The 26,205-nt window shown below is 43.2% G+C and overlaps 1 protein-coding gene across 2 annotated transcripts in view; it reads right to left on the bottom strand.

Annotated features, from left to right (window-relative positions):
- The window catches only part of PDE11A (phosphodiesterase 11A), a 275,983-nt gene that overhangs the window by 26,422 nt on the left and 223,356 nt on the right, over positions 1-26,205 (bottom strand). For both annotated transcript variants that reach the window (XM_025216276.1, XM_025216277.1), the window contains exons 16-19: positions 24,089-24,166; positions 21,451-21,514; positions 17,477-17,551; positions 13,130-13,213 (exon numbers count right to left, since the gene is read on the bottom strand). In XM_025216276.1, the coding sequence (XP_025072061.1) occupies positions 13,130-13,213; positions 17,477-17,551; positions 21,451-21,514; positions 24,089-24,166 (301 nt within the window). The remainder of the gene's footprint in view (positions 1-13,129; positions 13,214-17,476; positions 17,552-21,450; positions 21,515-24,088; positions 24,167-26,205) is intronic.

Raw genomic sequence — 26,205 nt, 5'->3', positions numbered from 1 at the left:
GGCTGCAGCCAGGAGGCTACAAACAGCTGCTACCTTCCCACCTTGGCCCTGGCCCCAGCTGCCTTCCGGCCTCAGGCTCCAGGAAGGCATCAGGTGCTGGCACTGCGCCCACTGGGGCTGGGGCCAGGAGGCAGCTGTTTGTAGCCTCCCAGCTGCAGCCAGCCCCGGCTCTGGGTAGCTGCTGATAGCTATAGAGCCCAGGCTGCTCCCAGCAGGGCTTGCAGCATCTCAGCTGCCTACTGGGAGCAGCTCGGGCTCCCGGCTGGCAGCAGCTACCCCGACCAGCTGCAGCTGGGAGGCTGCAAACAGCTGCCGCCTCCCTGGCCCCAACGTGTGCCAAGTAAAATGGCTTCATGTGCCATGCTTGGCATGCGTGCCAGGGGTTGCCAACCCCTGCTATACAACATGAGCCAAGGTATCAAAATCTTGCAGTCTGTATGTAAAATCAGTGTTTTATGAGGACCCTTGCTGTTGTTCCTGGTGATCCAGCCAGGTGCGTTTAAGGAGAAGCATCTTTGGAATAGAGCCAAGATAGGATGCAAAGCATTCTATCCTTAGTCTCTCTTACTGCAAAAATTCAGGGCATATGTGTGCTCCTTAAGAAAGCATGGCACTTGAAGAGCAAAAGACCAGGGAAGGTTATGGTTCTTGCATTGAACAGCTAATTATTAGCTCTGTCAGATCACAGGTAAGCTTCAGAGTTGGGATGTCTGAGAACACACAGCTACCAGCACTGAGGCACTTAAAAATTAGGAGAACTCTTACCTTATGGCTTCCCAGCACTGATAAAGCTTGGGATAGGTATATCTTAGTGTATGCCTGTCCTGCGGTAGATATACACCACAAGCAATTTAACTATAGTCACAGGGAGCTCAACATAGGTTAATTCAGTGGTAGGCAACCCCCAGCATGGGTACCAGTGGGGCATGCAAAGGCATTTTGCTTGGCATGTGCACCTTGGGGTGGATGGTGGGGAAGGGGTTGGGGCTGTGTTGCCACAACAAGCATCAGGCCCCTTGTGGTTCCCCCACTGTCCACCCCTGGCATGCTAACATCTTACAAATCAAGATTTGGGGCATTCTGCCCAAAAATGTTAACAAGCCCTGGGCTAATTTATACCTGCTGAGACGGTCAGCAAGGTAGACTGTCCCACATTGAGTTCTGTGCTGCTTCTGGTAAGCCTGCTAGGTCAGATTCTCTCCTTTACACTCTTGCACAGTAACAGAGATTCAGGCAGTCCAAACTGCTGCTCAGTTAAACTCAGCATCTCTGTGTCCTTTAGTACCAGTGCCAAATCTGTTCAAGTGTAAGCAAGGCACCTATTGAATCACAAATACCCTTTTCTGCAGAACCTCAGATCTGCCTTGGAGGCTCCCATTCAAGTATTGACCAGTTCTGACCTTGTCTAATTTATGAGCATTGACAAGATTACAGCTCACGGAAGCCTGGCTCTAGTTCTAATATTTGTAAAGTGAGTCTATGGAATAAGACGATATAAATTCAGTTTTATTACTGAGCACATATCAGAATGTTATAGGTCACACTGTTCACTCTACTTTGGAACCCAATGGCTTCTAATTAATCATTTTTATTATGTAGACAGTTTTTGATTTCCAAGGGAAGACTAGTGACCAGGAAGCCGGAGGGATAAATTCAGATAAATTCTCCTGGTGTAAGTGCCACTGATGCCAATGGCTTCACAACTCAGCTGAACCTGAACTATATAACTCCAAAGGGGAAGTATTAATTTCGAACTCTTTTTAACTTTTATCATTCAGGTAAAATGGGAGCTATATCTTAGCCACTCGAAGCTTTGGTCTTATACAACAACTGCCTGACAGAAGACATCTTGAAAAGATAAAATAATCTCTGTCTACCTGGGCTAGAACTGAAAATTAAAACTGTTTCTGGAAGAACCTGCCTATGGCAACCTAACTATAGGGATAATAAAGGGAATAGCTTCCAGGTGCTATTTTATGCTTTTGCATATATATGAATCATGTCTTTGTTTTAGGAATACAAAATGTTCCAGCTGCTACGCTCCAGAACTTGTGTGTACCATGGGAGGAGTATGTATTGGTGGAAAATGGCTGTAATTTTCTTACTGTTCATTGGGTGCTTTTCTTGTCCATTGTGGGCCAAAATCTTTGCTGGGGAGGGATATGGCAAGGGCTGCTAGAGGTATAGCACATCAGTGCGCTCATTCTGGACTTCAGCCAGTGGAATTCTTTTGGAGCTCACCAATCTAAGTTGGCAGAAAACTTTGGCAGCTTTCTTCACTGCCAAAAGAGGGCCATGAAGAATATACTGCCAGACCTGAGCGGGGATTCCTCCCCACCCAGGGAAGTTATAGCAAATCCTAATGCAGCAGACAGAAGCTAACTGACAGACCAGCTCTAGCAAACATATATATTCAGGTCCTATGAATTTAGCTTTTGTTAAAGCTCCTGGTTGCCTCAATCCTTTCCTAAGAAAGATTAAGGCTGGGTGGTTTACAATAACATACTTCTTCATTGGTAAAATATGCCCAGGTACTTTTACTGAGGAAAATAGGGATTATATGTTTTAGCAAAGTGTGCTCTGATCAGAGTGAAAACTTTTTGCTGTCAAAGGGAAGGAATGGGTTACTGAGAGAGTGGAGATCTTTTGAAATAGCTCAGATGATATGTTACTGTAGTTGCTAAGCAAGCTGATAACCCATCTGTTCACAATAATTTAATAAACCTGAGAAGTTAGTAATTTCCTGGTAGAAGAGGAAAACACCATTTCATAAACATCACCATAATCTCTTATTTGGCTCTGCAAGTCAATGGTTTTGTTCTTAATCTCACATGCTAACAGCTTGTGCAGAATATAAGAGGATTCAGCACCTTTCCTTTCAACATGTCTTTTGAGCAACGATCAATACCTTCTGCCTCATCATTAAATAGATTTTGAAAATCTCTTCAAGCCATATCAGTTTCATATCCTTATTTAGGTCTTTAAAATTTATCCTCAGCTGGGAATTCTGCAAGTAACTGTGATTCTCTTGTTCTCAACACTTACTTGAAGTATTCCATCCATCATCATTTCTAGTCCTTTTCTGATGCAATGTAGTTTGTGCTTTGTCTTTCTTGAAAACTGAATGGCTGTTAAATTATCCATTTATCTTCTTTCAGATTTGCAGTACAATTTGAGTAGATTGTGCTGGCTGTCTCTCTCACTTATTGGCCATATTTTCAGTTTACTTCTGGTTTTATATATGTTTCATTCACCAGTATAAGTCCATTTGCAATAAACTTTGCAGCTAATTTTGAAAAGGATGACAACATAAATTGTCATTGCACAGATGATTCATTTTTTTTTATAGACAGTGGTGCAAAAGTGTCTAACCCTGAAATTCAGGCTCCCTTGACTTCAGTGAAGTGTCTCCCACAGATTTCAGTACTCCTCACTTATTCTTATGTTCCTTAGTCATTGATCTACCGTTCCTTCTGGGGTTGGGATAGGTCTTTGTCAGGTAGCTCCTTGTAGAGCAACCTGAAACGCTTTGTTCCTCAAGGGGCTAAATATACTGCTGTCTTCCTCTCCAGCAAGTCTGAGAAAGCTTGCAGACTCCATAAATTCTGAGCAGCAAGGCAGCAGACTGCTTCTTTGATCTACCTCTTTGTCAGTAATCCTTCCAAAATCACATATTAACAAAGAAAAAATACCATGCTAGGGAATGGAGGAAGGAAAGTTAAGATTTGTTTTCTAAGTTCATTGTAATGAGAAGTCTGAAGATTGTAGAAACCCAAACGATCTTTGCTCCAGGCCCTCTACAGACCCTCCAGCATCATAACCCTTTACATATGCACTTTCCTTTCCTTCTTCCTTTTTCATGTCCTTGTGACAAGGTATTTAGTAGAATTCATATAACTCATTTGATTAGGAAACTGTAAATCATATGATTTCTTTTATGCCCCCTCACACTGGCTTACCTTCTGTTGTGCTGCAAACTGAGGACAGGTGTTCATTTGAAGCACCAAGAATTTCTGGGGAATTTGCAGTATCTTGAAAACACAGCGGGAAATACATACACACCAATTCAAGTGTCTGGCTGTCCAAACCATCACAGAGCACAAGAACCTGTACTTTTGGTGCACAGCAGCTAGATGGCCAGTGTGCAGAGATCTTGTCCTTGGACGTTCCTGAGGACAGCCAAACATAGAAGACAGTACCGCTTGGCTGGCCAGAGACCCAAAGTTCAAAGCTGAACTTACTCAAAGTCCAGGTGGATTTGGTTTGAATGCCTTGGTTTAAGGTCATCATTAGTAAAAATGGCAACAAACTGTGAACCATGTCCTTCTGTTCCTGCTTAAGACCTACTAAAAGCCCCATTTTTTTTAGCTGTAAGTGCCCTTTCCCTAACAAGATCCCCAGCTACCTAGGCCCCAGCCAACACGTCTGCTAGGCTTAATTAGCTTTTCCTGAAGCAGACATTTTTATGAACACAGCAGACAATGCTGCCACTGCTCCTTGAAAAGTTTGGGCAATATTGCCCTGTGGATGTCAGCATTCTCAGTGGAGAATGATACTGTCATTTAAACTGCCAGCCTCTGCTGGGTGTGGTCTGTGGTGTATCATGTACTGCATGCTGAGACAATATGCTTTAATTATCTATGTCACTTGGGCTTTCCCAGGGAGCACAAGCATTATATTTCAATGTCAGTGCTCAGCTTAACTGTCAAATATGAACCCTTCCAAAAGTTTACTTCTCTGCGGGCACATCTACATGAGACATTTACTGCGGAGCTGCCTAAATTAACTTCGCAGGAAACGTCTGAACGTCTACACATGCAGCCGTATTAGAGTTCAGGAAACCTATAAACTCCACAGTATGTTAGTACTTGTAAATACAGGTACTGTCCTGCTGTAGAGTTTTTTTATGCACAGCAGTGTGCATGTAGATCCCGACCCAGCTGGCTGGGGCACAAGGTTTCTTCAGTGCAGGGGCTGCGTGCTGGCTATCCCCACACTAAAGCACCCTCATGCCCCAGCCAGCCGCTCCCGCAGCACATTGAACTGGGTTGGATCAGCCCGGGGCTGGCAAGGTGACCTTCCCCAGACCCCTGCCAGCCAGGGCTGCTCCAACTCAGCTCAAAATACTGCAGTCCTAGGCACGTGTATAAACATGGTGCCCAGGAACAATAAACTCTGGTGCGATATGCACTGAAGTTTATTGCTGTTCATAAATATGCATGTATAGGTGTGTCCACCAGTATTCTCTAACATCCATCAAAAGTTTTATAAAAAGAGCCTTCTGTATCTTCAGTGAGGACCTGCCCATCAGGAGCCAGCCATGAAATCTTCTCTGAGGTAAAACCAACTTCAGTGAAAGATGTGTAGAACTGATCAAAGTATTTTTGACAACATTTTCAGAGAGATTTGATGAGGTATCAGTGCATTCTATAAAATATTTTTAATGTTTGAAATGTGGAGAAACAATAATCACACTGCCCTTGACACAAAGGCAATAATCAAGTAGTTCCCTCTGTCTACAGCCCCAAGACCTTTGATATACCTACCTTTCTCATTTTCCTACAGCAAGTTGTTTGACTCATAATTAAACTTACCTGTGGAATAACATCTCTAGGATGATGTCACTACAACAGCCTTTTAAGTTGGTCCACTCATCATCAATCATGTATTAAAGGCAAAGGCTTTTAGTGATAGAACTTCTGGGAAGTGCAGGGAAACAAGCAGATCTCCAAAAGATATAGCAAACAATTTGCTGTCTTTTTAATCCTGCAAGAATTTGCCATGATATCCAACATCTGAACTGCAAATGCATGCTAAAGGATTTGTGCCAAAAGTTTAAATCATTGTGAAAATCAGGAGACTGACTTTATCTCTTTACATAGGAGGAGGTAAAGTGAAGCATAGGGACCTACACAAGAGACACCAACTCTTTTTTTTAACTCATAGTCAAGTACATTCATTGATTTCAGTGAAGATTTTGCCTGAAGAAGAACTGCAGGAGTTCCAAGATTTGAATCTCTCCTTTCACAATGAGAGTGAGCAGAGCACTCTCCAATGCACGTAAGTTGTGGGCTTGTTTATCTCCCATAAAGACATCTCTTTTAAACTTAAAACAACTGCTGTCGATGTCACTGACTATCTGATTATGTATTTATACACAGAAGAGCAAGAGAGCATGACCTCTGGCCTTGCTATTCAGGATGTAGCTGTCTGCTTAAGGAGGCTGTGAGCAAAGGCTGGGCTTCTGTAAGCATCCTTTGTTTGAAGTGAAATGCTTTGATATTGTTTGTGGAAATCTCTCTGTTCTCTGAGACAGCCTTATATGGAGTGCTAGGATCTAGTTGGAGGAAATCAAGGCTCTAAGGCCGTTGATCCTGTCCTATGTTCACTCCGAATGCAACAAGTTTCTGGTGATGATGAAACTTGAACACCATTTGAAAAGAAGCTCTGAGGACCTTTAGTCTGAGAAATGCAAATGAATGCATCTTAATGCTCCAAATGCTGTATTCCAGTTACAGAGAAGCCAAGTGAACACTTAATACTGTTACACTGGTTGCCTCTAGCAAAAAAGGCTAAGTTATTGATTTAAGAAAAGAATATGTTGCAAATGTGAGATGTTCATAGTAGCTAGGGTCAGGAGGGACTTGAACGGATCATCTAGTCTGACCCCCTACCACAGGCAGGAATGAATGCTGGGTTCACAAGACCTCAGACAGGTGATCATCCAACCTTCTCTTGAATTTGCCCAATGTAGGGGCACGGACCACTTCCCTGGGAAGTTGGTTCCAGATTTTGGCCACCCAAACTGTAAAATATTGCCTTCTGATCTCTAACCCAAACCTATTCTCCATCAGCTTATGACCATTGTTCCTTGTCACCCCAGGTGGTGCTGGGGAGAAAAGAGCTCTGCCTATTTGCTATTGATCTCCCCTGATGCGCTTGTAGGCAGCCACCAGGTTCCCCCTCAGCCTCCTCTTGCTGAGGCTGAACAGGTTCAGGTCCTTCAGTCTCCTCATAGGGCCTGTCCTGCCACCCTCTCACCAAGTGGGTAGCCCTCCTCTGAACCCTCTCCAGGCTGGCCACATCCCTTTTGAAGTGTGGCGCCCAGTACTGGACGCAGTACTCCAACTGCAGCCCGACCAAAGTCGCATAGAGGGGGAGTATCACCTCTCTGGACTGGCTTGAGATGCACCTTTGGATGCATGACAAGGTATGGCTGGCCTTGCTGGCTGCGGTCTAGCATTGGCAGCTTATGTTCATCTTGGAGTCAATAATGACTCCAAGATCCCTTTCTGCCTCTGTGCTTTCAAGAAGGGAACTCCCCAGCCTGTATGTATGCTGTGGATTCCTTCTCCCAAGGTGCAGCACCCTGCATTTGTCTACGTTGAACGCCATCCTGTTCTCGTCTGCCCACTTTTGTAGTCTGTCTAAATCTAGTTGCAGCCTCTCTCTCCCTTCAAGTGTGTCCACCTCGCCCCACACCTTAGTGTCATCAGCAAATTTGGACAGCATGCTTTCCACCCCCTCGTCCAAGTTGCTGATGAAGATGTTAAACAGTGCAGGCCCAAGGGCCGAGCCCTGGGGTACCCCACTGCTCACATCTCTCCAGGTTGAGTACAACCCGTCCACCACTACTCTCTGGGTGCGCCCCATCAGCCAAGTTTTTACCCATCCAACTGTGCAGGCATCAATGCTGCAGTCGCTTAATTTATTGATGAGGATGGGGTGAGAGACATTGTCAAAGGCCTTCTTAAAGTCTAGAAAGACTACGTCCACAGTGACACCATCATTCAAGAATTTAGTTACTTGGTCATAAAAGGCAATCAGGTTGGTCTGGCAGGACCTGCCTTTGATGAACCCATGCTGCTTGCCCCTGAGCATGATCTCCCCTGCAGGCCCCCCACAGATGTGCTCCTTGATGATTCTTTCCAAGATCTTCCTGAGCACCGAGGGTGTTTGCATAGTCAAATAGGTAATTGGTACAGTACTGGCAGCATGGCTGTATAAAATACCTCAGTTTTCCACAATAAGAAATTAAGAATGAAACTATTATTTCTGTAAGTCCTAAAAGACAACATCCTCCAGTGCAGATAGCAGTTCTGTTCGCTTAATGGAGATCCTGACACTAATGGTGGGTTCAAAATGCTATATATAACAAATATTCTTAACAGACTACATTTGCAACATCTTTATTGCAGACCACTAGTACCATATGTAATGTTTAAAAAAAATATGCAGTGGCTTAAAATGGATGTTATAAAGCTGTATTAAACAACAGTAGATTGAAATGGAGCATACTATAGGATAACCAACAGAAACCAGCTTATCCGGGGTGAGGTGCTGCTAAAAAAACCTAATTTTAGCTTCCCTAACAGTCCAGTGAATGGTTTTCGTAACTGAAAATGGCCAACATACTTGGGAAGCAAAAGCAATTTAATCTATAGAGACTTTGAGAGGTTATTGTCAGTTGCAGTTCTGAACACAGTTGTGATAGCTTGTGGCCTGAATAAAGTCAAAAGCAACAGTTCATACTGTCAATGCAAAAAACAATCAATTTGCAGGTATCTGATCCTGGCCCTGTATTGCAGCAATGCAGGGTTCATTTCTGGGCAGGCTAAGGATTTGACAAGGCAGAGCTGAAATGCACTGCATTCTAGCAGGCCTTTAGTGATGATCCTAGTCACCATGGCTGGGTACAGACAGTCAGAATCCCGCGGCTGAATCGATTCAGTCTTTGCAGATTAGTCTAAAATGCACAGATTAAACTGAAACAGAAGTGAACAGACATTTACCTTTGATTCAGGAAATGCAGCCACATGCCTGCAGTGGTTCAGGCCAACCGCCAGGGAGTGCTAGAGCATGGCTCTCTGGTTGTGTGTTCACTTCCTCTTCCTGCTGCCCCTGAGGTTTCTGGGATTTGCAGTCTAGACTTACAATAGCAGCCCTCTGCAGAATTGCTTATCACTTTCTCTTCCTCCTTCCAGGTGCCTCTGGGATTTGTAGTCCACAGTTGCAGCCAGCAGTAAGTTTGAGTGGGGGAAAGAGCGTTTAACCCCATTCCCCGGCCCCAGGCGGGGTTTCCATGGGGGGGCAGTTCCCCCCACTGCAGACTGGGCTGCATCCCCAGCCGGGCTTTCCTCCCCCCTACCCTCCTTGTCAGCCAGCCCTCACTGCTCCCTCTAGGAAGAAGAGGGGCGGGGCCAGCCCTGCTCTCTGAGCAGACAGCCCAGCCCAGGGCTGGAAAGCATTCTGGGAAGCTGGGGGACTCTGATTTAACTTGAACCAGGAAGATGTCTGGGACAGAAGTTTCATAAATCAGTTTGACCAGAACCAGTTAAGTCTCATACTACATTCAACCAGGTTTATCTTAAACCAGTTTCAGACATTTTGAAACTGGCTTATGTGCACTGAGCTTCTGTTCTGTTACAGGTTTAAACCAGCTTCTGATCACTTAAACCGGTTTATGCATAACTTCTGTCCCTAGCCCATAAATCTGAGCAGTCCAAGAACAAGGGAACAGTGAGGTGGCTTACAACCATCAGTCCTCCACAGTTCAAGGCCTATACTGATCATGGCTGACCCCAACCTAGAGAGTAGGCCTACCTATTCTAAATGGATACAAAAAGTTGTCAGATTTAGAGCTTGGCAGCTAGTGTTACTATTTAGGAAATGTTCTTGATATTATGGCCTCTGAAATGGGAGTTGAAGTTGATATTTATACATATTCAACTTGTCTGCTTTCCCTGTGCTTTACCTCAGCAGTGTACTCAATTCCAAGGGGTGATGAGGCATGGCTGCTATGGAGAATTGTTAAGTCTTGATGAGCTGCTGCTCGCATGGAAGCAACTTGCTAAAAGAAAGTGGCAAAACCAAGAAAACTAATCTGCTAGATGGCTTTAATAACCAAAGAACAGATCAGTTGGTGGGCAACTTTAATCACTTGACAAAAGGGGCTTCAACTTTAATAAAGGATGACTTTTTCACAAGCTATTCTGGAGTCAGCGAGAGGTGGTAAGAGGAGAAGGCAGTATTGTGCACAAGAGGATGAGGTTTATCTAGGATGCACTAGAGGACTAAAGAATGCTTTGGAGTAGTGAGAAGACTATAAAAAGTAAGGGTGGGCATGGAAGTCTTACTGTTTCATCTCTATGTGTATGTCTTAAGCTGTTTAAGAGAAATGTTATTAGAAACTGTATTTTATGCTTTGGCCCTCATGCTTCTGTTGGGGTAAAATGCATAGCCAAATGGCACCAGGGTTGAAGCTATGGTAAAGGGTGTTCTTAAACCATTGGCTTGTCTTGGAAGTGATGTTGTCAGCAGTGGTCTAGGAAGTCTAGGCCAGTTGGACTACAAGGATGTTTTTACAAGTGCTCCGGAAATGGGGAAAGGGGGGGGGGAAACTCTTTTAATTAGAATGGTTCTAAGAGCCAGTCTGATTAAGGTGCCCTCATGTATCAGCGTTGCTGCACTTCAAAATGGTGGTGGGAGCACTTTATTTAAAGCTTGTTGAATGAGCTTTAGTTAAAGTACCCTCACCACCATTTTGAAGTGTGGGATGAACATTCAGTACGGGGTTGCTAGGATTGTGATACTGAGTTTCTTGTCTGTTTGCTTTCTCTGACACTTCAGAGGAATGCCCAGTAGCATATTATCTATGTGACTCATAGGCATTTTACTGCAGTTCCTGCTAAGGCAGGACTCCACTCTGGCTTCAGTGGGAGTTGAGAACAATTAGCTACAGGTTGAATTGTGCCCTCTGTGTAGAAATACAGCATAATGGAACAGATTTAAATGATTGGATCTCTGTTGGCGGATATATGTTCCCACATGTAGTTCTGCTAAGGACAATGGACATCAGTTTCTGCCTGCATGGATCCAGGGCTAGCATTGTTATTATGAAAGGGGTTACTTGCTTGGATCATGCACCTGATGGATTAATGTTGTATTGTCATTTGGGTACTTATAGAATTCTGTAACAAACATTTGATTTGATAAGTAGGACACTAGTGGATTTATGTAAGTGTCATTCAGGTTTTGTGAATCTTTATCAATGAGAACTCCACCTCTTCATACTTTATTCTTAATGAAGTAACCATAATGTTGTAACCCACTCTTTCTCAATGTAGTCTATACTCTATACAACATATTACAAAGGCTGAAATTAAAGGATTTTTTTAGAAGGGAAGACAACCCAAACCCATATTATATAGCCGACAAAATGCACCAACTGTAGGTTTTGTACCCTCTGTAAACAGAGGATTTACAGTGTCTGAATGTGTCATTGGTGTGATGGGTGTACTGAGGTTTGATTAAGTTGGATGTGGAAATTAAAACTTGACTTTATATTCAAGAGAGTAGCTCACACAGTGTGATACTGTGACATCGAGTTTTCTGTTTACCCCTAAGGCTGGTGCTGCAATGACTTCAAGGTTTGATAGTGTCTCTTTTTTTTAAGTTGTTGAGCAGCAGGCTAATAGCTGCACAGCATGATACAAAGACAGCAGAAAGTAGGGGAATCAGATGTGAATATATTCCCCAGAGAGCTCCTGCTAGGATGGAGCTAACTAACCAGTGCTTTAGTATTCAAGATCTTGTCTTTTCACACAGAGGTTGCTTTGTTTCTCCACCCACCCTGCTTTATTGTACCCTTTCATATTACAGATTCTGTCACAACATAAATCATGACTTCTGGTTATAACATTGCCTAGTTTGGGGAAATAACTTTGTTTTTATATTTTGCTCTTCTTCTGACATTTTCCCCTTATCCTAGTCTATGTAAGAGATGAGTCTAGTGAATTTAAAAGACTGCATGGATCTGTATTCTCCCATGAAGCTAAATATTCATCAGATCATTAAATACTTACTTTATTGTAGTAGACTGTGACTTGCTGTTGTGGCAACTCAGAGCCAAAGGTACCACATCCTTGTGTAGCAGGGGCACAAGGACGAACCAGCTGGCAGGACTGTAGCTTCCTCATTCACAAGGATGCAGAGGAGGGGGAACACAGTTCATCTTCTTACATTAGTAGCTACTAGAGACACATCCTGTCTATAGCAGGGAAGTATTCCTAAATCTTTTTGTGCATGCATATATATGTAGAAAGGAGTTACAGTCACATAGTTACATTTCTGGCATGACCAGTCATTCACTTTATGTACACCCAAATACCGACTGAGATCACTTGGCGACTGGGCTTCGTGAAGAGCAGGAAGAAGAGAACATTACGTTTTGTACAGATTTCAGAGGGAATGTTTGATCAGGAGAAAAAGAGTAATTAGTCTGTTTGTTTGTTTTTTCTACATGATGAGAGCCAACTCCTCCAGTCTTTATCCGGGCAAAACCCTGATATCAGTAGGAGGCTGGCCTCAGACTGCAGGGTTGGCCCCCAAGCTTGGCTGATAAAGAAGTATGCAAGCTGGTGATGACAGGATTCCACAATGTTGCTTACCAGCTGTAGCCTTGCTTGCATAACTATTTTCTAGTCAGGCAGAAGAAATAAGCATCCATCTGGGCCAAACACTGCATCTGATGTAATTTGATTAGCAGTGGCACTTTATTGTAGGTATCTGCAGCCCATAACACAGCCATCCATCTTACAGCTGTGGTACTTATTCCAAACATCCAAGTAATCTGTGTGGGTGCACGACCACATTAGCACATTCTAAGCTGGATGCAATATGTGCCTGTACCAAGTGATCCCGTGGGCTGTGCCATGGAATGTCCCTTCCATCTCTCAGGCTGGAGGAGCCAAAACTAGGGTTGAAAAATTCAGGCCTGTGTTTTCCCTGGGGTCCTGCCTATTCAGGTCTGTGCTTATATGCAGAATTATTCACTGAACAAAACACAGTGCACAGTAGGGAACTTTTACCACATTAAGAATCATTGCCTGATATAAAAGAGATCTTTGTCTGGGCAGCTCTGGATTTCAAAGAGAAATGATATTTCTGTCTTCATAGTCCGTAAATTAAACATTTCTGTCTACGATTCAAAATTCTGAGCAAAGGGAAGGGAAGGAAGGTAAGTGTGCTGTGTATAGCAGCATTAGAGACTGCTATATAAACAACTCTCTTATTTGGAAATGAAGGGCCAGTGCTGTCCTGACTCTGCAATGGCAGTAAGTAAAATTACCTCGTATAAGGGCATGCAGATGCTATCAATCCATTCCAGCTGCAGCCTGGGCAGTTCATCTTTTCTGTTCCGATCAAAAATAGCCTGAATTGAGAGGAAAACAAAAGTATCGTGCTTTACTATACTGAAATATTTTTACCAATACAGTACAGAGTCAGTTATCCAAACTATTTGGGATAAAAGCTCATTCATAAGATCGAACTGGTTGACAAAATGAATATTCAACAAATATGTATATGTGCAATGTATACAATATGTCTACAGACTTTTATTTCAATATGTCAATTATTTTACATTTTTCTCAGTAGTTAAAACAGTTCACTCTCCTTTTGTTTAGTTACTTGTACCTTTGTACCACATATCATGAAGGTTGACAGCACATCCTACTTTGGGTAACTAACTCTACTGTATGTAATCCAACACTTGGATGTTCTGATCAGATTGTTAACAAGAGAACACTTTGTAAACCATAAACAATCTTTACATACACTTTCTAGTTTTTTGTCCAGGATGAGATACAATTTTCAGCTTTTTTTTTTTGAAGTTTGTAAGTTGAAGTTATTTGATTGCTATAGCATGCAATTTCTAAATGTCAATATAATGCTGAGGGTGGACAAGAGCAAGAACCCTAAAAAGGATGCATAGTAATTTTGTGTAGACCAGATAATACCATTCTCTGCCACAAAAGAAGCAAAAAGGCTTTGAATTAATCAGAATAAACTAAGAAGAGTATATGTGTCATGCTGCCTTGAGAGGATCCAGGAGCACAGCCATATCTTGCAGTCTTCTCGCTGGGGAATCATCAGATTGAGCTGGGAGGAATACTCGCTCTACAGTTTGCTCCTTTGGGAAAGAGAGCTCAACTTCTTGGTCATTTGTGAATCTACCACAGGGAATACTGCAGGGGATGAAGGCAATTGCTGGAACACTTGGAAGTTGACCATGCTGTCAGAGGCAAGGAAGACTAGAGATAAGGAGGAAAGACTTGAGCTCTGTGAGGTTTGAACCCATGTTTCTTGCATATTCTGTATACCAGCGTTTCCCAACCAGTGTGCCACAGCACACTGGTGTGCAGTCAGGCACACCCAAGTGTGCCATGGCATTTTGGGTTGGAGCCACGCCCCTGCTTGCTGCTGCTGAGGACACAGATGGGGAGTGTGGCTCCAGCCAGGCATGGGGTGTGGCTCCAACCCAAAATGCTGGCTGGCTGGCTGTGCACCCCCCCCGCCTCCCACCCCATCTGGTGTGCCACGGTGCTTTTTAATTCAGGTAAGTGTGCCGTGGGGCAAAAAAGGTTGGGAAATGCTGCTCTATACCCTCATTTCCTGCCACTTGTCTGAGGTTGTCCTACTTGCTTGATGGGAAGGATGCAGGCAACATGAGTCTACTGTTGTCTACTGTTGTTCCCCTGATCCTGGGTACTTTTAAGTTTTACTTTTCCTTAGATTTTCCCTGAACAAAAGGGCTTGTCCTGGATCCATGTTTTCTAGGTACTGATGCTAATATAAGCTAAGTTTCCTGTACTTTTTGGAAACTTAATATAGAATCAAATAATAGAAACTTATTGTCAGAAGGAACCTCAGGAGTTCATCTAGTCCAACTCCGTGCTCAAAGCAAGAGCATCTCCAACTAGATAATCCCAGCCAAGCTTTGCTTAGCTGGGTCTTAAAAACCTTTAAGGATGGACATTCCACAACCTCTCTGGATAGCTTGTTCCACTGCTTGACTACCCTCCTAGTGAGAGTTTTTCCTAATATCTAACCTAAACTTCCCTTGCTAAAACTTGAGACCATTGCTCCTTGTTCTATGTTACCACTGAGAGTGGTCTAGCTCCATCCTCTTCAGAACCACCCTTCAGGTAGCTGAAGGCTGCTACTAAATCCCCTCTCAGTCTTCTCTTCTGCAGACAAAATAAGCTCAGTTCCCTCGGTCTCTCCGCATAAGTCTTGTTCCCGTGCCATCTAACCATTTTCATTGCCCTCCACTGGACTCTCTCTAATTTGTCCACATCCTTTTAGTGGGGGCTCAAAACTGGACACAGTACTCCAGATGTGGCTTCACCAGTACTAAATAGAGGGGAATAAGCACTTCCCTCAACCTGCTAGCAATACTCCTATTAATGCAGCCCAGTATACCGTTAGCCTTCTTTGCAACAAGGGGACACTGTTGGCTCATATTTAGCTTATTGTCCACTGTAATGCCCAGGTCCTTTTCGGCAGAGCTGTTGCTTAGCCAGTTAGTCTCCAGCCAGTACCAGTGCATAGGTTTGTTCTGCCCTAAGTACAGGGCTTTGCACTTGCCCATATTGAATTTAATGAGATTTCTTTTGGTCCAGTCCTTCAATTTTTCTAGGTCCCTGAATCCTGGTCCTACTCTCCAGTGTATCTACTACTCCATCCAGCTTGGTGTCATCCACAAACTTGATGAGGGTGCATTTTATCCTATGTTCCAAATCGTTGATGAAGATATTTAACAAAACCAGCCCCAGGACTGACCTTTGGGGCACTCCACTTGATACTGGCTGCCAACTAGACATTGAGCCATTGATTACTATCTTTTGCGCCTGACAATTCAGCCAGTTTTCTGTCCATCTTACATTTTATTAAACCCATACTTCCTTAGCTTGCTTGAGAGAATGTTGTTATTTAAAAGCATGTCAAAGAGGGAGATCATGTCAAAAGCAAAATTGCGTATGTTACATTAACTGTCCATGCTCATTGTTCTTTCTTAAATGCACAGATATCCTAATGGATCTTAGTAGGAACAGAAGTTTCAGGAAGTTATAGATCAGAAAAAGGAACAGCATTCTGGATGCAATTTGAAATGTTTTCCCCTTTATTCTTAAGGTAGTTGAGTACTATTAAAATTTTCATTCTATGGCCTGTGAAGACTTTTATAATATTTTAATGCAAGGAAATTGCACTTTATGTGTACTACATATTCTCTATGTAGCTTTTGTAGAGGCAGCAGTTCTTGCATTTGACTCTGTTGAGTGATCTGGAATAGAGTTATCACATGAAACATTTAAGTGACTGCTGTAGTTTTTTAAAATATCCACCTTTTTCAAACGATAAAGCTCCAAATGACTTTAACCCTCACACCCTAAGCTTTGTGAACACCATCAACATTAAATAAATATATAAATATTTAAAATTATGTAAATTAATAAAAATAATATGTGTTAAAGTAAAATTATTTTCTCTTACAGAGGGATTTTATTAGTGTTTCAAGGACCACTTTATGTAAAATGCACTATGTATGTGCTATATGGAATAGTATTTTCAGTTATTCAAGGTTATATTTGATCCAAGACCCCAACCTTGTCAGTACTATGGCTGACTAACTGTACTAGAGATAATTCATTTGTTTATGTGCAAAGGAAGGCAGAAACTGAGAACTACTTTATGAGAGAGCTATTAACATCCCTTAGCATACTGTACAGAGTTGATAACAATTGAATCAGATCCTCAGCTGATATAAATGATACAACTCTTGATTTCATTGTTATGCTGGTTTACATCAACTTGGTGCTTCCCATATTGTAGTATGCAAGTGACATTTTTTGTGACTGCTTCCTTGAAGTATTATTATATACAGCTTGAAAAGATAGATGACTTATTTTTTTAATGTTTTGAATATGAACTCCTTAAAAGTCCTTCCTGTGTTTCCCCAGATGATGATCTGTACGCTTTTAAACGTATTTAGGTGTGAATAAGGTCTCCTCTTCATTTCACCCACTTCAAATCTTTGTTTTCTTTCTTCCTCTCTGTGGTTTCAGTTTACACTTTGTATCCTTTTTAGGTATTATATCTTATCAATTATAGTAGATGGACCGACAATCCCAAATTACCCAAGAACCATAGGACTTATTGTGGGTACACCAAAATGGTTCTTTAGAAATGATACTGCAAATAAAACAGATATCAGAGATAGCTGACTTGGTAATTATTATTTCTATGAATATACGGTGATTGTTTGAATATGGTTATAATCACTGCTGTTACAGAACGTCCACAGAGAATATAAGGGTATCAACAGTATGTGGGGAGTAAGGGTTCAGCCCAAAACTTACTTAAGTCAATGACAGGCTTTGGACCAGGTCCTAAAAAATTCTGCTTTTAAGCTGGTCATATATTTATTCCAATGTGCTTCTCTGGGCATATCTATATGTAAATTTATGCACACCTAACACTTAATGTGCCTTAGTCTAAGGCACATTAAGGCATGCAGGTGTGCCCTACACACAGTGCCCTCTGTGTACAAAACTGAGGTGCTTCCTTGAGGTAAAGCAGCAACATGATCACCATTTTCTTAGAAAGTGCGTTTCAAGAGTGGTAACAAACTTACTGAAGGGGTTAGTTTGAGTTCAGATCTCTCTCTGTCTCCTTGCTCGAAGAACTCGCTGGTTACCAGTTCAGCTGCCTGAAATATAATTATATTAAAGGTAGATATATTTGTTAACTGTTTTTACGGTCAAGAATTTCTTACCTAAGGCTCTGGCTAAAATATTTTAGCATGTGTATATCTGTAAACACAGTAGTCCTGTGCATACGTTTAAATATGCTTGAGTACATATGCTAGGCACATGCTTGAGTACCTTGGTGAATTGAGGTTTATAGAGCTGTACGATGTGGCCATGTTGCAAAAACACATTCTAATTTTCCTTTTGATGCCTGCGGCAAAGACAAGACAAACTGATGGTGGAGTTAGTTGGAGTTTCTTGTAATTTACTCAGGCATGGAGAGTAAAATAGACCCCTATGATAGTTCCACGTAGGCATATACAATTATTTCCACAAAAGACTGTAAAGTGTGCATGAGCTGTCTGGCAGACAAGGTTCCTTGGGTGAATTTGATATCTTTTATTAGACCAACCCAAATGGTTGGAGAATAGTTATTAAGCAAGCTTTCGGGTTCAAAAACCCTTTGTCAGGCTAAGGAAGCTTCAGCAGTTGGTGTGTGTGAGTTGAAGTCTGAGCACACACCAACTGCTGAAGCTTCCTTAGCCTGACAAAGGGTTTTTGAACCCGAAAACTTGCTTAATAACTATTCTCCAACCATTTGGGTTGGTCTAATAAAAGATATCAAATTCACCCAAGGAACCTTGTCTGCCTATGTCCTTAGACCAGCACAGCTACAACCCAAACCCCATGAGCTCTCTGGGTACTTTATAGGCTGCTGCCTATGAAAACTCTCTCTTTTGTTAGAGAAACTCAGCTGACCAGTAACTTCAGCCAGCTAAAATGAAATCCTAAACCTTTTCGTCCACTAAGATATATTTTGTTCTATTACTGTCATTATTCTAGCACCTGAGGATCTAAAGAACTTGGGGATGACTTTTGGAAATGGAAATGCTTTTGGCAGCATGAGTCAAGCTGCTTTTCTTTTGGTTAATATGTGTTTCTTGGAAGCGTACAGGATTTAAAGACGAAATTATTGTTGCAAACACTAGGAACCTAAAGACAGGCAACTACTGTAATAACTAAATGTACTCTCACCCTTGTATGTGAGGGCACACAGGTACACACACAAATATTTGATTATTATTGGGATACAGACATGATTTACATAGCAAAAGGAAGTTTGGCCATTCAAGGTGACATTCTGTTCTTAACATCCTGTTGCACCTACCTATTCTTCTCAGATATGGTGACAAAAAAACATTTCACACATGGAACCAAGGCACAACAGGCTGAATTAAGGATGGAATCTGTATGTCATGCTAACTCAATATCCTAGTCTAGCATGGGGAAAGCAAGTAGAGGTCACAGCCTAGCAGTCAACAAGCAGCAGTCCTTAAACATGCTCTATCCTGTAAAAACAGATGGAGTAACATAATAAAATGGCCTTAGATCTTCAGCTAAGCCATGATTTTTCCGTTTATTAGTATGATTGCACAGTTTGGATCACACATTTTGGAACATGTAACATAAGTAAACCCATATCACTGATTAAAATTATGGACCAGCATGTCACACACGAATAATTTAACAGCTTAACAGCAATTAAGAGTTTTCCAACTGCATTGTATACGAATAATCAAGGCATTTTCTTCTCTTTGACTCCTGCTGCTCTGATTCTGCTCTTCTCAGCATTCCATCTCCCTATCGCCTTTTGTATGTTTTATCTGTCTCATCTTTAGGAATGTTTATCCTCTGCACTTTCTCCCTTTTGTCCCTTCCATTTATGTGTTTTTTGTCTACCTCCTTCGCTTGTCAAGATCTCCTCCTCCAGGCATGGTTGAGGTCAAAAGATTTCCCCAGATGTCCCTCTGCATCCTTATTAGCATCTCTGTTCAACCAGATAATGCTGGCTGCTCAATAGAAAATAGACTTGTAGTTAGGCCACAGGGGCAGGTCTACTTACAGTCCTTGAGAAGCATAAGAACAGAAAAATAGTTGATCATAAATTGCAGCACTAGCTCTCCTATAGCTCAAAACTCACTGAAGAAGCATTAAGCAAATCCTGCCTGACTTAGCCCCATTTCCTATGCACAAAAATTAATTAGGTTGAGGCAGGAAAGGAAGGAATACTGCATATAGGAAAATGCCAAAGTTTGGGGACCTGATTCTCCCACTTCCGGATAAAAGTAATTTTCTGAATAAAAGTAATTTTTGGTGATATTTCATGGCTATTTCTCATAGTCTGCAACAAGAGAATAGGAGCTTTGGAAGGAAATATGCACAAAAATACAGAAAAATTAAAAATTAAATATATTTATGATATATCTTTTAAAACTTTTGAATTCAGTACCAAACAGCTATACTACTCTTTTAAAGGTAAAAAATTCTTATATAATTTAGTCAGTCTGTCTATCTGTCTGTCCGTAATACTCTCGGAACACTCTGACTGGTTAGTGAAACAACCAATCAGAGTGCAAAGTGCTGCCATGATGGCAGGCATGGAGGGGACAGAGTGGGGGGGCAAGGCCAGCAGTGCCATCCCCACCATCATGGTGGTGCTCCGCTGCCTCCAAGGGCGGGGGTGAGGCCAGCAGCACTGAGGCAGCGGTGGTGCAGGGTGCTGGTGGAGAGGGATGGAGGGAACGGCAAGGCAAGCTTCCCCCCTCCCCGGGGGGCCGGCAGCAGCACAGGGTGGTGGGTGGTGGCGTGCCATCCCCACCTCCCCCATCATACTTGATGGGCAATTTGCTAGTACATTAATATTCCAGATCATGAACTGTAGTTGTGTTGATAATTAATTCCACTGAGGAGGAATGTTTTGTACTATCTTCAGTATCTCCTCATGTTCCAAACAGAATCCTACTCTCTTTTAAGCTATTGTTCCTCCTTTCCCTTCTCAAGAAAATCAGACTACTTCATCATACTTTGCCTCTTTACTAGCCTCTATCTTTCACTTCTGTGTATTTTCACTCCCTCTCTGATCACTAATTCAGGTGAACTGAGTTATTAGCAAAATGTGGGTCATACTGGTGATGGATACTTGAGGAGAGGAAGTTTTCTGGGAGTTGGTGGCTTTCAAGGCCAGTCTTGACCCAGATGGCCTTCCAGTTACAGAAGGCTCTCTAGTTACACACTCTAGTTGCTTACCTTGCCAAACTTTAGACTTTAAATGACTGCCTGGGTATAATGTATGCTTTGAAGTGCCCTGTCTGATAAACTGTCACCCTAGGAAAGGGTTGCTGAACAGAGTCCCAGAACTACAATATTTAATGTTAAACCGCTGCTAAAACAATAGTCAATTTCTATTTATCATGAAAAAATACATATTCTGTCTCCATTATAGCATGTGGATCCAAAGGCTCTGACTTGTATTTTTGCTGGGGGTGGGCAGGGGCTTACGATGATGGACATGTGGAAAGTTTTACACATTTCAGGTGACAGCCCTCTTCCTGAGGGGAGTCAGGGCCCTTAGGCCCCCCAAGTACTGAGCACCTCTGTGTGGATCAGCTGCAAAAAACCTGTTGATGTTCTCAATGTGCAACAGATTCCATCAGTGTCATTTGATTACAGAATTACAATTACATGTACTGTAAAAAAACAACAGGGACTAGCAGAAAAGTACCTGCACAGGGCCAACATTTTTTTAAGTCCTTTTTTTTTTTTAAATGGAGTTAAAAGTTTAATAGAGGAGGAGAGGTCATAAAATAAGATCTCTTCAGGTGTCTAAATATTACTCAGCAGAACAGCAAATGAAAAAATTGTGCAATAAACCATGCCTTGGAGACCCCCCTTGCTATTTTTTACTGCATTAATACCGCTGTAAATTGACTGCAGTTCTGGTCCCTTGTAAGTCAGGGCCCTGGGAATATTGTCCCACCAGTCCTGCCTCTTCCCAGCCCTGCTATTAATCATGACTTGCCTGTCTTGAAATCTCCCACGGTTTGGTCACAGCTCCAAGGTCACAGGCTGTCATTAGCATTGATCTGGAAAAAAGAAATGAACAATACAGGCTGAATAAAGCTTTGTTATATTTCTAAACAAATCTGCCCTGGAGACACAAATAAGGAAAAAAGGCAGAATTAGAACCTTGTCTAGCAGGAACCTTCTCTCTAGCAGGACCAGCACTGTTTGAAATCTTAACTGTTAGTGTAGTTTTCAAATCATCATTATGCTTAGGAAGCCTAATGCATTATAGATCATTAGATAATGATTTTTCAATGTTATGCATTGTGTGTTTGAAAAGAAACAGGTATCACTACAAACTAGGCGACTGGCATTGATGCCTATGCAATCAGATGGGTGGCAAATTGGCTCGATGGTCGCACCCAGAGAGTGGTGGTGGACGGGTCGTTTTCAACCTGGAGGGATGTGGGCAGTGGAGTTCCCCAGGGCTCGGTCCTCGGGCCTGTGCTATTCAACGTCTTTATCAGCGACTTGGAGGTGGGTGTGGAAAGCACTCTGTGCAAATTTGCTGATGACACAAAGATGTGGGGAGAAGCGGGTACACTGGAGGGGAAGGACAGGATCCAATTAGATCTAGACAGGTTACGGGAGGTGGGAGGATGAGAATAGAATGGAATTCAACACAGACAAGTGCAAGGTACTGCATCTAGGGAGAAGGAACCTGCAACATGCCTATAGGCTGGGGAACACCCTTCTCAACAACACAGTGGCTGAAAGGGATCTTGGAGTCATTATTGACTCCAGGATGGACACGAGCTGCCAATGCGAGGAAGCGGTCAGTAAGGCTTAACTGCACCTTGTCGTGCATCACAAGCAGGTCCCAGGAGGTGATCCTTCCCCTCTATGCGGCACTGGTCAGGCCACAGTTGGAGTACTGCATCCAGTTCTAGGTGTCGCACTTCAAGAGGGATGTGGCTAACCTTCAGAGGGTCCAGAGGAGGGCCACTCGCATGGTCAGGGGGCAGCAGGCCAGGCCCTATGAAGATAGACTAAAGGGGCTGAATCTATTCAGCCTCCACAAGAGAAAACTGAGAGGGGGGACCAGGGGAAAACAGATGAGCCTTACCAGGGGGGACCAGCAGAAAATAGGTGAGGCTGTGTTCCCCTGGGCACCACCTGGGATAACAACGAATAACAGCCACAAATTCATTGAGAGTAGGTTCAGGCTTGATATCAGGAGGCATTACTTTATGGTTAGGGCCTTTGGGCTCTGGAATGGGCTCCCAAGGGAGGTGGTGCTCTCCCCTACCTAAGGGATCTTCAAGAGGAGGTTGGATAGATATCTGGCTGGGGTATTATGATACCAGCACTCGTTTCCTGCCCAGGGCAGGGGGTCAGACTTGATGGTCTGTTCAGGTCCCTTCCGACCCTAGAAACTATGAAACTAGCCACTACTTTTGCTGTACTACTAATAATTGTGATATTTTAATATACCCCGTAGCATGTTCTTTACCATGTTGTAAGTTAAAGGAGTTATTATATAATAAAATGCTGACTGGATTAATTTATTTGCCTATTTATAAGTGACTGCTCTAGCAAGAGAACCTATAATCAAAAGAAGCATCCCAGACACTGTTTAAGCAGTTTCTCTCTCTCATCTGTAATAAAAAAATTAGATTTACTGTAAGGGCTACACTGTTGCACTGTAGTTTAATATCTGGCTACAACCATGTTTTATAAGCATTAGAAGAAAGAAACCATTCAGCTGTGGAAAGCGTTTATGTACAGTACATGATGCCGATAAAAGTATGAGAAACCTTAAATGAAGAACAAGGACACTGAAAATGAAGCATCAAATATACTGCTCCATCTCTGAAATAAGCAATGGGTGAAATGATATGAAAAAAAGTCAAAACTTCAGTCAAAACACCAAAATGAAACAAATTGTTTATGAAATTTCATCTAAATCAAGAGATACATGCATCTGTGAATGCATACATTAGAGTTTTAATATCTCAGTTGTGCCCAAGCCACACCTAGTCTTTGAGGTTGTGGTTGAGGTGGGCACTCTGAAGATCTGGCAAACCTGCTGGGTTGGACCTTCAACCCTTTCGCCAACTGGCAGCTCTCAAGGAGGAGCAGGGTGTAATGTTCTATCCTCATGGGAATAGAATGGGAAAGAAGTGCAGTGAGGGGGTGGGGCTGGTGGTGGGGGGCAGGAAAGAAGAATCAATAAGTCCACAGTGAGGTAGAGGGTTGATGCAAAATGTCAGAATATTTTTGAGAAACGGGAGAAGGGTTGAGCTGGGGAAAGAGGAAAGAAAATGTAGCTGGATCAGAGGAGTAAGAAAAAGAACAGATTCAGGTACAAGGTAAGTGAGGCCAATGCTGACCAACCCTATCAGCTTTTGGTAAAAGTGGATTCAAACAGTGGCTACTCTGACCAGGATTGTCAGTACAATGTTTCCTGGATCAAGTGGCCTCAGTTTTCCAGACAATATCCAATAATTGTGGCAAAATACTTCATTATTTTAAAACAATGTGGCTCTTTCTTACGACTGTAAACCTTTTAGGAAGTCAGTATACTAGAAATAATTAAATATAGTGATATCTTAAGGTAATCAGAAAGCTTTGGAATAATGGCACTCACTTACTGAAATATTTCACGGTAGCTTTTGACATTCCAATCATAGTCACCTTTACTGACAAGTTCAAAAAATGCAGTCCTCCTCCTGCAACAAAACACATAATCAGGGGAGAAAGAGATACTTCTAGGACTGTGCTGTTATACAAATGCTTCTGTGAGAGTACATCACTACCTTAATGTTAGAAAATGTTATACTGACAAATTTTGAACATTAGTGCTGTCTGATAAAACAGACTGTACTGTGCAGTATTTACACACAGAAAAGATAAGGAAATAAATGGCACCATAATACTGAGAGTTCTGTGCTTCAACTGCAAAAACACAAAGCTAGTAGGGACTTAAGCCCATAAAGTATACCTTAAAAATACTTTGCATTTGTATACTGCTTTTCATCAGAGACTATCAGAGCAGTTTGCAAGCATGAGTAAATTCTATTATTTCCAATTTAGAGATGGGAACACTGAGGCTCAAAAATGCTTTATGATTTGTCCAAGGTCACGTGATGACTTGTCTTTTTCATGAATAGAAGCTTGGTTTCCCTACATCATTTGGTGCTCTAACTGCTGGAACATTCTGCCTATCCCCACAAGACAGACAAAAACACTGTCTAGAAGACAATCCAAATTGATGCTTCCTGTTTAACTTTCTTAATTATGTTATGTAGAAGCCCACAAAACCACATGCAGTCTCTCCATCAAACCCTGTGTTAATTTTTCATTCAAGTAGGCAGTGGGTATACAGCAATAGTATGTGAGAAACAGAGCTGGCTTTAGGGAAAATGGTGCCCTGGGCAAACTGAATTTGCCACCTCCAAGCCAGCAGCACTGGTGCAAGCAAAGGCAGGCAGGGGTGCAGTCCAGTGGGGATGCAGAGTGGCATGGTGCACCAGGCAGGTGGGTGGGTGGGCAGGAAAGTGCTGTGCGGGATCAAGGCAGGCAGACTGGAGCAGGCGCCACCCCACCCACACGTGCCTGGCCTGACTCCTCCTGAGCAGTGGCTGGTGGTGGGCTGGGCTAAGCACTGCTCCTCCTGCCTGGGGTGGGGATTGACTAGGACAGCACAGATAGAGCGCTGCTGTGAGCACGAGCTGCTCGTGTGTGTGTGTGTGTGTGTGTGTGTGCGTGCGTGTGCGCGCGCGCGGCAACCCCCCCAACCACGGTGCCCTGGGCAGTTGCCCACATTGTCCACCCCCAAGTATGGCTTTAGTGAGAGATGTAGCTTATAGATGCAAGTGGCAAGAGTAGATAACGGGTCAAGATTGCCAGCTAGAAACCTCCAAATGAGATAAACAGGAACAGAACTGGCACTGGGCAGTCCATGTAGAGGCCTATTTACACCCAGAGCTGTGTCTTTGGCCACCTTCAGTGAGAGTAAGAGTTACTATCCGTGTTCAAAGAAAGAATTTTGCTCACTATGTTTAGAGTATTTTAATAATGTTTAGGGCAGGGGAGGGCAAAATACAGACCGCAGGCCGGATCCAGCCCACGAGGCCATTCTATCCGGCCTGCAGGGCCCCTAAAAAATTTAGAAAATTAATATTTCTTTGCCCTTGGTTCCTGTCAAAAATGACAGGAATCGAGGGCAGTAGGACCCAGGGGAAGCCCGGCGGACTCCCACAACAGCAGGGCCCGCCTGGCCCCACCCCTGCAGCCGGAAACCCCAGCAGGGGCTTCTGGCCTGGGAGCACGTAGATGCCCCGATGGCGCCAGAACCTCAGGTAAGCGGGAACTGGGGTGGAAGGGCAGGGGGGTCCCTGGGCAGGGAAGGAGCCCAGGGAAATATGGCCCAGGGAAAAGCTGGCCGTGGGGGGAGAAGCGGCCCCTCCCCCATCCTGTGGCTGGTGCCCCACACTGCAGCCGCTTGTAGCCCGCTTGGAGCTGCCTGTGCCTGCTCTGGACAGCCCCGCGTGGGATGTGAGTGGCTGCAGCAGGGAGCGCCGGCCACGGGGCCATGGAGGGGCCACTTTTCCCATGCTCAACTTTTCCCCAGGCTCCTTTCCTGCTCCTTCCCGGCATGGAGGAAAGTGGCCCTTTCCTGTCCCAGGGCTGGCACTCCCTGCTGCAGCCGCTCGCAACCTATGTGGGGCTGTCCAGAGCAGGCACAGGCAGGCCCCCCGGGGCTGCA

This window comes from Alligator sinensis, unplaced genomic scaffold (assembly GCF_000455745.1).
Source record: "Alligator sinensis unplaced genomic scaffold, ASM45574v1 scaffold173_2, whole genome shotgun sequence".
NCBI classification, from domain to species: domain Eukaryota; kingdom Metazoa; phylum Chordata; order Crocodylia; family Alligatoridae; genus Alligator; species Alligator sinensis.
The sequence above is the reverse complement of the archived record's forward strand: the minus strand, read 5'-3'. Positions and strand labels throughout refer to the sequence as shown.